General features: G+C 38.8%; 1 protein-coding gene across 1 annotated transcript in view; it reads left to right on the top strand.

The window, feature by feature from the left end:
• The window catches only part of Grin3a (glutamate ionotropic receptor NMDA type subunit 3A), a 196,968-nt gene that overhangs the window by 150,195 nt on the left and 34,318 nt on the right, over positions 1 to 12,455 (top strand). Inside the window, exon 6 of the mRNA XM_051162041.1 lies at positions 8,398 to 8,549. Within this exon, the coding sequence (XP_051017998.1) occupies positions 8,398 to 8,549 (152 nt within the window). The remainder of the gene's footprint in view (positions 1 to 8,397; positions 8,550 to 12,455) is intronic.

The raw sequence follows: 12,455 nt of genomic DNA, 5'->3' as shown, positions 1-12,455 counted from the left end.
TTACCTACACATTTATATTATTACTCATATATACAATATACACATATACATACAATAAACTATATATAGCAAGAACAGCCATGAAACAGTTAGAAATTATATTAATATTATAGTGTTTTTGCTGTCTTAAACCCCATCAGAGACTTGAGAAGGAATAAATTAATTACCTAGTAAACAGGAAGTACAGGTTAGCAGCTTCTAAAATTAAAAAATGACAGAGACACTTTGCTGCCTGAACAGTCACTCAAAACTTTCTAACACATTGAAGCATCATCTTCAGCCTTCTGGTCCAGTACATCTGACAGACATATTTGTGAAGCAGGGACTATTGAAGACTTGCCTACCCTGTTTTGGCAGAGTTTGGCCATCAATTCCACCTGCAACCAAGCTTGCCCATTTCAGGCAGAATTCTTTCTGTGGCAGAAAAACAAGGCCATTTTTGACCAGTGGCTTTTTTGCCACATCTGAAGCCATCTCCATAAGGAGGTTCTTCAATGATCATTACCTTCTTTGAGGCAGACTGGGTGTTGCCAGGAGTCAACCTGTCTAATTTACATAGAGTCCTCAAAACAATAAAAGTATCTTTAAATGCCATATTCTGTAGGTCTCTGAGGTTTAAGTTTACTTTAAGTTCTGCTGCCATACCTTCCCACCATGATGGACTGTACTCTCAACCTATGAGCAAAAACAAACCCTTCTCTAAGTTGTTTTCTTGTCTGGCATTTTGTCATAGCAACAGGAAAAGTAACTAATACAGATGCAAATTAGAAATTTTCATAAATAGTGCCCCCACTAACAAGTTCACAACCTAGACACAAAATATGTCTGTCAGCTCTCCATCACCATGACAGACTACCTGAAATGTTCTGGGGGAACCACAGTTCCAAGAATTCAGCCCATGGTTGCTTGGATGTTGTTCCTGGGCCTCTGTTGAGGCAGAATACTGTGGTAAAGAGAATATGGTAGAACAAGCCTGCTCACTTCATGGTAACCATGAAGCAGAAATCAAGGAAAGGGCAAAGCAGGGCACAAAATAGACCCTTAAGGGAATATAAACAATGACCTGCCTCTTCCAACAGAGGAAGAGAGCCAAGCCAATCACTAAGTCAGAGCCCTCATTCTCCAACTGCCTCCCAAGTGCCCTACCACAAAACAAGGGTGTATTGGGGGCTAAACCTTCAACACAAAAGCTCTCCGGGAACATTTTAGATTGAAACCATATCACAGGACTTAAACACTGCAAAGGGATACTACTTATAAGATACACACAAAACAGAGGAAAGACTAGTAAAGAAAGCCAAGGCACTGGGAGTATAGTTTAGTGGCAAGTGCTACTTATTGCACATAAAACCTCAAGTTTAATCCCATGCATTGCAAAGAAGAAAAACAAACCTAATCATTTTAATGCTGATTTCTTGTTCTTTATTTGGCTTTTTGAGATTAGAGTCCCATGTAGTACAGTCTGGTCTCAAAGCTCATATCTAGGTAGTTGCTGGCCTTGAATTCTTGTTCTTGCTCCTTTACTTCCTTAGTGCTAGAAATGCAGGTAGCACCATGCCTGGCTTTGAATGCGATGTTTTTCAATGTTAATCTCAAGGATTTATTAGAGAAATATTTCCATTTGTTCTCTTAATTTCTCAGGAATCTCTCTGACAAAATATAGATTTTTGAATTTATAAGAATGTGGGACTGATTATTAGACTAGACTACAGACATATAAAAAATCATCAGGCAACTCTTGGCCAGCAATTACCCACTTGACACATAAGAACGTTACAAGTATCCGTCTACACCAATCAGTAGGATCTAAAAAATGTACTAATTGTGTAGTAAGTGATGTATTTCCAACTATGCAAGCCATCAGTTCAAATCTGAATAAGTACTTGGTTCACTTTCTGTGTATAAGTAATTTCAGGAGCTTAGGAGGGAAAAGAGTTGAGTGATTCCATTAAGCTGGACATACATTGGATCAACATAACCCTGAGTGCACACTGAGTAGTATGGGCCCTTCTATCTTCTAGACTCTAGAATCTGGAGGTTGCAACCACCCAAAATTCCCATAAAACCTAATCCTTGCTGCACCAGTAGTCAAGAACTGATTAGACGGTGATTAGATAGATCATGAGGATTCTAAAGATAGAGCCTATAAAATGGGCCCATGGAAGCTCTTGGGGCTACAGCTAGAAGTCATCTGTGAACAAATCTGGAGCTTGTCACAAGTTGGAGTCTGCCCGTGGCTATTCTCGAACTTCCAAGAATCAGAACTATGAGAAATAAAAGTCCTTGTGGTTTGTAGCTGCCCTTTCTTTGATATTTATTATAATAGCCAAACAAGCTAATTACTAAATGCTCCTCCCAGCCTCACCTTTACACTCTTATTTAACTTTTAAATAAAAGAAACACCTATAAGAGAGTGACTCTACCCTGAGCATGGCCTTTCATGGGGTCAATAGAGCTAAGAGCCAGAGGGTGGGGAGGAGTGCTATAAAACGCTGTCTTCTGGGCACGGCACAGCTGTAGCATGCTTTGATTCGCTGTAGCTATGGTTACCTGTACAAGATCAATCCAGTCAACATTCCAGGATAGGAGAGGAGCTCTCAAAGCCCCAATCCTTACTGAAAAGCTTAAAAGCAGTTGATGCTGCTGAAATACGGGTGAGAATTCACTTTCCTTTATGGGTAGGCCACTGGCAGGTTGCTTTTGCCCCAGCAGATGGCATCAAAACATGCACAAACAAGGAGCTCTAATCAGTCTCTGAATTCTTAAGGAAAGAAAAAAGGGGTAGGCACAAGGTTAAGGGAGAGATGTGTTAGGGATGCCCAAGTGTGTTAGAAAAGGGGAGTGGGGGTGGATATGATCAAGATACACCATATACATATGTGAAATATTCAAAGAATAAATAAAAAATTTTTTTTTTAAAAAAAAAATCTATTATCAGTTCAAGGGCATGCAGAAAATGTTTGGTCAAAGTAAATACTGTGCATCAGAGGCACAAAGACACATTATATTCTTGAGAATAAAAGGGAAAGTGTTAAGATAAGTGAACACATGCCCCAAATTTATGCATTAGAGTGAGCAGACAATAAAGGTCAAGCAGAGAAAAAGAGTAATGTAACTGCACAGTAATGATCTGTGACCTTTCAGCAAAAGGCCTTTGCCTGTTTCTGGGCTGTTCTTTTACTGGCTTTCCAATAATTATTTAATGCACTGCTTAAAGCACTAACTCCAGAGTCTGGCCCTTGGATTAAAATAAAAGTGCTGACAGTCACTAGCAAACATCTTAATCTGACCTTTCACTCCTCATCTTAGAGATGAAATGAACACCTAGCTTAAAGTTGTCATGGAAATCAAGCATGTGGAAACATACCCACCATACCAGATGTACTCAATAAGTTATTAATATTCAGGACATTCATTAAATTGAGAACTGTACATGACAAAAAAAATCTTCCCAAGATATCCTTCATGGATTTCAGTTTCTCCAAGACATTTCTCTTGCCAACTTTATGTGCTTCAGATAAGGGAACCCCATCTTTAAATTCTTCCTTCAAATTAGGACTATAACACTGTGCTCCCAATTGTTATCTCAGAAAATAAACATGGCATTCCAGGCAAGACAGAAAAGAAAATGGCTCTGTGTTCCTGGGCTCTTTTTTTTTTTTTTTTTTTTTTAATCATGCTTTTTGAGTTCTCATTTTCAAAATATCTATTTTCCAGGAACATACTGAGAAGACTCTTTTTAGCTATGAATTTCTAACTATACATTCGTTAGTCAAAGTATATTCCCACCACTCTTAGCTGAGTAAAGCTGACTTATCCATGGGGAAAAGATCAGGATTCTATTTGGGAAATTGTTCTCTTGGGCTATTAAGCTGTATCCAATTTCCAGGGTGCCTGATGCCTTCATCTTTAGGGTTGAAGGATTCCACCTTGCTTCATCCATCAACCACAAAACAGTCAGGCCTGGCGGTATTGCAAAGTTGTGGTTCTAATGATCATTTAGGCAGCTCTGACTAAGTCCCATCAGCAATTTAAAAATAAGAACTCTTTGACCAATGAGCACAATCAACTTTGAAAAGCAATTGGTAAAACAAAAGGCTAGCAGTAAAATGTTCAAGATTTGCCACTTTATGTTTCTGAATAAAATGGATTTTTATTTCTAGCAGTAAAGCCCCCTCTCACAGACACATAATTTTGTCCTATTCTTCCCTTGTCTTAATTAGTTAATAATTATTATTAATGCTAGAAATCATTGAAACATCAATGTCCAATATATGTATTAAAATAAAAAGTTAAAAGGATGTCAATCTATTTTTAACCTCCATTGCAAATTAATCTAGGCATGATGGAGTGGAACGATTTAATATTCATTATATCCTGGGCAGCAATTTCTTATAAATATCTCTCCAGCTTCAACATAGATCTCCCTTGGAGACTCTTGCTGCTATTGTTATAGTATCAAAATTATATTCTTAGAATATGTAGGTTTAATCATAGGTTGTAATTTCATATTTTCTAAACTTTCTTACACATTTTGGTCTTCTCTACTTTAAAAAAAAAGGCACTGTCAAAAATCAATCTAAGATGTCTCTGTGCTCATTCATTCAGTAGTGAAAGCTCTTTCCTCTAAACTCCCACTCTCTCCTCATATATGTTACCTGTGTTGAGTTTACACCTCACCTATCTTTTTTCCAAGAAAAGTAATGGAACTTTCCACCAAGCTGAGCTGATGCAGTGTCTACCCCCTTAGCCCACCACAGGAAGAATCTGCATATAGCCTAATGCAGAAACCCTGCAACATCATGCACATTTGTGGGACTTAGGATCAGATAAATGCGTGCAAAAGCAATGTTTTCTGAATTTGAAAAAGTGGAAACTATCCTGCCATTATTACACTGGTGTGAGTTGAAATTACTAGCTTTAAGGGGATCTCTATGAGAAATTTTGTAATCAGTGAGGGCCCTTCCTAGTTAGTTTTCTGGCATACAATAGGGCTATTTCTATATTCTCTATAGAGCTTATTACTAAGTTTATAAACAAAATCTATGCATGGACAATATTTTTTTGGCTAATGAAAATTTACTTTTGAAGATTGAGGGGTTTTTTTCACCTATTTGTGTATGTGTATCTTTGTGAATATTTGCTGTATATAGAAGGGTCCACGTGGAGACTAGAGGAGGGCATTGGACCCCCTGGTGCTGACGTTAAAGCTGTAGTGGTCCTCCTACTATGAGCGCTGAGGAACAAAGTCAGGCCCACTGCAAGAGCAGTGCGTGCCCTTACCCGCTGAGCTACGCCAGCACCAAGACTAGCTTCTTAATAAATTAATTACTGAATTTGGGAGGATGGCAACCTCATGGTTACAAAGATTAGGGCTACACTGACTCAAAGGAAACAGGTCAAGTATCTCCTTGACTTGTACATACTGGAATGAACATGGATTTTCAGAATTAAGCAGACGTACTTTCGAACATTACTTTTGGTAGCTACTAACTGTGATCTTGGCTGCTTCATCATTCAAGATTCAAGTCTCTTTAGGTAACAAATACTCTGTCTTGGATCTATATGTGGGGAATATATGGAGCACACAAAGGAATTTGGCATAGCCTAAGCTTTGTCATTATTAGAATCCCAGGATGTTTTGACTGAAATAGTCAAAATTTATTTCCAGTGCTAACTTTACACTGCAGAGTAAAATATGCTACTACTAAAGATCAGTACTTCAGAGCAATATATAAAGTCCTTGATAAATGTTAGTGGTTGTTGTTGAGGAAAATACATTAATATTCAGCAAAGTGTACTCAAGCTAATCTTTTCCATCACATAGTTTCAAATCCTCCCTGACAATAATCTTAACGCCCATTTTCTTCTCCCTCCCAATGCCTGTTTCAATTGTATTAAAATTAGCTTCATGCCCTATTTAATATGTCTCTCCACTACCGTGTATGGACCACTTTACACAGCTGGATGAATGGATGAGAGCCAATAGATAAATGAATATTATTAGACATGGGCCTTGTATTATAGACAGACTGGTAATGAATACAGAAACATGTTTGGAAAACTGAATTATCAGAAAACAAAAACTTATTTAGAACAGTTACCCATGGGCTGCAAAGATGATTTAGCTGTTAGGAGCACTTGCTTCCCTTGTAGAGAACCTGTGTTTGATTCCCACCACCCACATGAGGTAGTTCACAACCACCGATAACTGCAGATCCACAAGATCTGATGCCCTCTTCTGGCTTCCTTGGATACTTAAACGTTCACACATGCAGGCATTTATAATGCACAAAAAAATTTTAAACAAAAATAAATCCGTTTTTAAAAAGCGTAGTCACTACTCTACAAAGTGCTACTTAATGAAAGCATCAGCAACTCACTCACATTCTATCATCAGTCTCGCTTTCATCTCCAAACTACCAGTCACAAAGCGGACTCTCGTAATAGCTGTTTAAACAGAAAGCCCAAATTATGCTTTTGACATTGTCATCATCTTCTTGATGCTGCAATCTTAAGAAAGAAACAAAATTATCACAAAGACAAACATACGGTTCTTTAAAACTCAAAAATGTTTGGTACTACATATTTCTACCCTGCGTCATGAGCTTCATATCTTTACAAAGGATTTCTGTATCTGCATTAAGAAAAAGAACAAAAACTAATACCTTCGGAATTGAGTTGTAAAGTGAAATAATTAGAGCAGGTATTTGTCTCATTAAGTATCTTTGAATCTTTGACAGCCTTTTAGTCTGTATCTGTGAAAAGCGAACTAACTGCATTCTTAATTTGTCTCCCTCAATCATCTTGAGGGCAAAAAGAAAAATCTTTCTTTCTTTTTGACTGTGAGATCTAATAACTAAGAACAAGATGTAGTTAATTAGCCTGTTTCACGTGGCTCCTCAAAGAGATTAGCAGTGTGTTAACAGTTAGGAATGCCATGGAGCCAGACAGCATAAGAATACACAGTCTAAGCTGATTAATGTAACTCTGACAGTTACACCCATCTTTGTTCTTTCTATCTTTTCTCCTGCTTCCTTGTGCTTAGCATAACTGCCATCTTGGATCTCAAAGTTATCGTACCCTTGAATTTTTTTTTCTAAATGTAGTTTCATCTGCCCATACGTATTCTTAAAACACACATTATTTTACTCTGATTGTTTTTATATGTACACAACAAATTTGTGCTGGATGTTTGGAGAAATGGCATTTTCCCCATTGCTAATGGTTGAGCACACACTACTCCAACCCTTTCTAACACATATGTCTCGGTTATGTACTATCCCAAGTATGTACTATTCCACAATTTGTTTACTCAAGGCTTTGTCAAAGAGCATTTGGGTTCTTTCCAAGTTTTGTGGTTATGAATAGTGTTGTTAATCACATTTCCTGGTGTACTTGTGGAGGAGCTGTTCAGAAATGTCCTTGGGTCTTGATGTAAGTGTTCAACTATACAAAATGTCACCAAATTGTTTTCCAAAGAAGTAACGTCAATACACATTCGTATCTTCCATGTTTCCTCCCACATTTGACATTACCACTTTTTGACAATTAAAGTTAGTTATTATAAGTCCTTGTGGCTCTTTTACTTTTCATGGTGTGTTGAATGGTCATGTGGTGCTATGATTTGAATATATAATATATATATAATATCCCATATCAGTTCTTATGTTGAGAGTTATTGGCTTTGGAGAAATGATTGGCTCCTGAGGGCTCTGACCCAATCAATGCATAATCCCTTGATAAATTCATAATATGACAGTGGTTTTGAGAGGTATATCTATGGGGCTATATTTTACCTGGCCCCCTCTTGTATGTCTTTCTGATTTTCTACTTCTTCCCCCATGTTAATGGATTGAAAACTCTGAAACTATGAGCTGAAGTGAATAATTTCTTCCCCAGTTAATCCTCTCTAGAAAAAGCTTCACAAACACAGCCAGTGGTGCACTTTCCTCATCTCGTAGGCACATCTCAATCCCATCAGATTGACAGCTGGGATTAATCACCATGTGCAGTTTTACTGGGAAGGATGGCTAGGGGATTCAAGACCTGGTTAAAACAAAAACAACAACAACAAAAAAAAAAAACAAAAGAAAAAAAAACCTCCTAGATAGCATCTAAAAAACATCTACAAGAGAAAAGCAGAAGGTCTTTAAATGTTTTACTAATACACCTTGCATATCCTCTGCTTTCCAGACTCAGACTCATTGCATCTTCTCAGAGATGCAGCTGATCCAAGGGTAACCATGTCTAAGTGCATTATGGAGCCCTTTGAGGGAAACGTAACACAGACGCACCATCCCCTTGTTACCAGATCCTGAGGCAATATCGCACAAGTATGGTGGCCACCTCTCAAAACAGTATAAAGAACTCATATCAGATTGCATTTTCTTCTAGGATATGGCATTGGTCTCCCTCCCAACTCTCCTCTGACCTCTAATATATCTGAGCTCATCAGTCAATACAAGTCTCATGGGTTTATGGACGTGCTTCATGACAAGTGGTACAAGGTGGTGCCCTGTGGAAAGAGAAGCTTTGCTGTCACTGAGGTACGAAAAGACTGCTGATAACACTGAATGCTTTGTGTGGCTTCCCCTGAAACTATAAGGACTTGATGTTAGTTGTGCCTCCTGATTGATAATATAGCAGGATACTCCACGACAGGCTGATCCCTGGATTTGCTTGAAAATTGTCCATTCATTCCTAGAGTATTGTTCAGTGATACATTTGTTTTAGATTTAAATGTGATTTTGTTACAATGGATAAAAAAATCTACATTTCTACTTCTGTTCTACAATCTATCCTGAGAAATCTGTAAGTATGGAAGGCATGTTTCTAAATTGTAGGATGAATATCTGGGGCTAACAGGAACAGCGTTTGCTTTACCCTTGGACTGAGGGTTCTTGTTACATGGATTATATGACATGTTTTAAAATCTAACTCAAAACAATGCTACATCCTCAATGGTGAGTGTTGAGTACTAAGCCCTTTTTCAGTTTAAAATATAGACGTACCTCAACTAGTAATTGTCAGATTATATCATAATAATTTTTCAAAACTGAAAACAACCAGAGCTGCTTTTATTCATAAAGAGCTAATAGTCAGAGTTGCTATGTGGCTGGGTTAAGGTACACAAATAGTCAAATTTTCTTCTTCCTGTTAAAATGCTGCTCCTTTACAGTGTAATTAAAAAGAAGTTTGCAAAATAAGGCACAATTTGGATGATTAAAATAGGAGACTGGAAGCTATAGCCAGTGCCATGGCCCAAATACTCTAAACAGAAGACCCAAATAAACAAGTACAAGGCCATCCTGACATTAAAAGGGAAAAAGGAAACACATCTGAAGCCAATAATTGCTCAAATAGCCTCTATTTGGCAAGAATTCCCAACAGAGTTCATCTCTGCCTTCTTGTTTGACATCTCCTCTTGAATATCCTGCAGGCATCTCAAATTTCACTTGTCAGAAACTGAAGCCTTAATGCTCCCTCTTCACTCTGCTTTGCATCACTCTTGGGCTTTGCATCACGGTGGCACTTCTACGCACCTAGCCATGCATCCCACAGTCTGGCATAGATGCCTACTGCCTTGCATATCCACGCTTTGCATCCATCAACAAGCCATATCTTCTACAAAATAGGTCTCAGATACGCCCATCTATTGTCACCTCCAGCATCATGACTCTGTCCAAGCTGTCATCTCTTACCTGGCTCACTACGAACGGCTGCTAGCAGGTCTGTTTTGCACCTGCCTTCCTTTTGTTGTCTTCCACATGGCAATTCATTCTTCTGTTTGACAGCCATGTTCACTGGTACACATCCTGAAATGTTGGCATGCCCTGTGGTACCTCCCCTTGCTCACTTCCCAGCCCTCTCACGTGCCACTTTCTGGCTCGTCACAGCTGTGCCATGATGTTTATTTTAGAAGGAAGAAGATAAATAAATCCATGGCTTCCCTGCCTTGGATTCCCTAAGCCTACTATTGTCTCTTCCCCTCAGATGCTCTTCCCCGTTGACATTTGCTCAGCTAATGCCTTCATATTACAAAATCCTAGATGAGGGACTGTGGATATAGCTCTGTGGTAAAGTACCTGCTTAGCATGTTCAAGGCCTTCGATTTCATCCCAATGCTACAAAAAATAAGCGGAAGAGTCAATAAGAGAATAACAGCTAGTATCTCTCTTTTCAAATCCCAACAGAGACTGACCAATAGAAATCGTACCTCCCTTAATGATCTCATGTATCTCATATCATTTAATAGCACTCTGTCATAATATAAATATTACTTCTTTAAACATAATTATAATCAGAGTATTTTTAATGTTATCTCTTCATTAAACTAGAAGAGCTCTAACAGCAAAAATGTGTCTTGTATTTCCAGTGCCTTCAAATAAAGTAGGCACTCAAGACGTCAAGTATATAAATCAGAGAAACTGAACAACATACCTGAAAAGAAATAAGGGTCAATAAAAACTCAGAGACTGTGGCATCATGCACAGGGCCTACACGAGTTCAAGCCAAAGGAGATCCCAGTGCTGGGAGCGGGAGCAGATGCAAGCTCCAATCCCTATCAAGAAGCTCTCTCCAGTTGACAACAGCTTGCAAAGACAAATTATTGAGTCCCATGGGGTATATAGACCATATTTAAGGGTGGGTCCCATGCCCAGCAGTAGACGGCCAACACAAAACAAACTCCATATTTGTAGCTTTTGTGTGTGTGTGTGTGTGTGTGTGTGTGTGTGTGTGTGTGTGTGTGTGTGTGATGTTGCTTTCTTTGGGTAGTTTTTATCTTACTGGTCTTTTTGCTTGTATATTATGGTTTCCAATTTTGTGCTTTTTAGGTGTGTGTGGGTGTGTGGATATGTGCATGTGTGTGTGTTTCATGTTCTTTTTCCTTGTTGTATTATTGTGTTATTGTTGGGATTTTTACCTATTTGTTTATTTCCTAAAGATGGAGATAAAGAAAGCATGGAGTTGGATAGGTGGGGAGGTAGGGAGAATATGGGAGGAAACCATGATCAGAAAGAACGGTATAAAAAAATATTCTTTTTTTCAAGAAAGCAAAGACTAAGCAGGGGTAAAGGGAAGAAGCGAAAGCAGGGCAGATGTAGGGCATGGAGCTGAACAGCGTCCCTCAAATTCTTGTCTACTCAAAACTTGAGGTTTTCATCAGATTTGCAAACGAGTTTGAAAGCGTAATTAAGATGAGGCCACACTGGGCTCCAGGCCCAATGACAGGAATGATTGTGAGGAGGCCAATTGCACAGGCTCACAGGGGAAGAGGTCTACGAGCTGGTAGAGGCAGAGATTGGGGGATACAGATACAAGCCAATAGCTAAGGAGGAAAGCAGGAGAAAATGTCTTCCCCCAGAGACAAGCCCACTGGCACAGGCATTTCAGACTATTTTGTAACTTCCTAATCTATGAGAGGCCACATTCCTGTTGTTTTAAGCCATCCAACTTGTGTTCATCTTTACAGAACTCCTGAAACACTGATACAGGCAGGCGGTTAAAGGATATGAGACAGAGATTAGTGGTAGGTATTATGATGGGTAAATAACAAACAGATGAAGAAGACAAGGAGATTTTTTTAAAAAGAATAACTCCAAGTACACGCTGAGGTAAGACAGTCAAGCTGTCAATGATTACATTCACCTAGCATCTTCCTTGGAGCTATAATGAAAATAAATATAAGATGAGCTGAAGCCAGACATGAAGATACATACATGTAATTTCAGATCTGGGGGCATTGAGGCAAATGGATTACAAATTCAAGACCAGTTTGTGATATATAGCAAGACCCTGGTGGTAGGAGACAGGAGATAGAAGCATTGGAAAGCTTTATAATCAGAACAGGAAAGTCTGACTCTAAATTTTTTAAATAATTCATCTCAAAAAATGATGCTTAATATCAGAATTAGCAGTATTTTCCACCTTTAATGCCAGCACTTGGGAGGCAGAAGAAAGCAAATCTCTGCAAATTCAAGGCCAGCCTGGTCTACAAGGTGAGTCTAGTACAGCCAGGGCAGGGTCTGTTACACAGAAAAAACGTGCCTCAGGGTCAGGGGTGGGGAGCCAAAAGCAGTGTTTTCAACATGAAAACCTATTTCTCCTCTGAGTAACTGATGGCATTTTGTCTCTATTGGTGAGTATTAATGTAGCTTTTCTGTAAAGGAAATGAGTGTGGGCTCATACCAGTCAGCTAAGTCAGCCAAGAAAGAAAACAAGTCAGTTGCTCAAGTTGAGCTAAGTAACAATCACTTGGAGTTCTCTGTTTGTTGTGTCTATCACTGACTTAAATCAAAATCTCCAAATGATTCATATTTGACAGCAAGGCATTAGCCAAAGGAAACTTCTCAGCCATGTTCTCCAGCCAGCATTGCCAAATGAAAGTCATGTCCTGGTCATGTGCACACATCCAAGCTACTGCCATTTTAGGGGGCCATCGGACAAACCAA

Source organism: Acomys russatus, chromosome 2 (genome assembly GCF_903995435.1).
Source record: "Acomys russatus chromosome 2, mAcoRus1.1, whole genome shotgun sequence".
Classification (NCBI taxonomy): Eukaryota; Metazoa; Chordata; class Mammalia; order Rodentia; family Muridae; genus Acomys; species Acomys russatus.
This window is presented reverse-complemented; position numbering and strand designations above follow the sequence as displayed.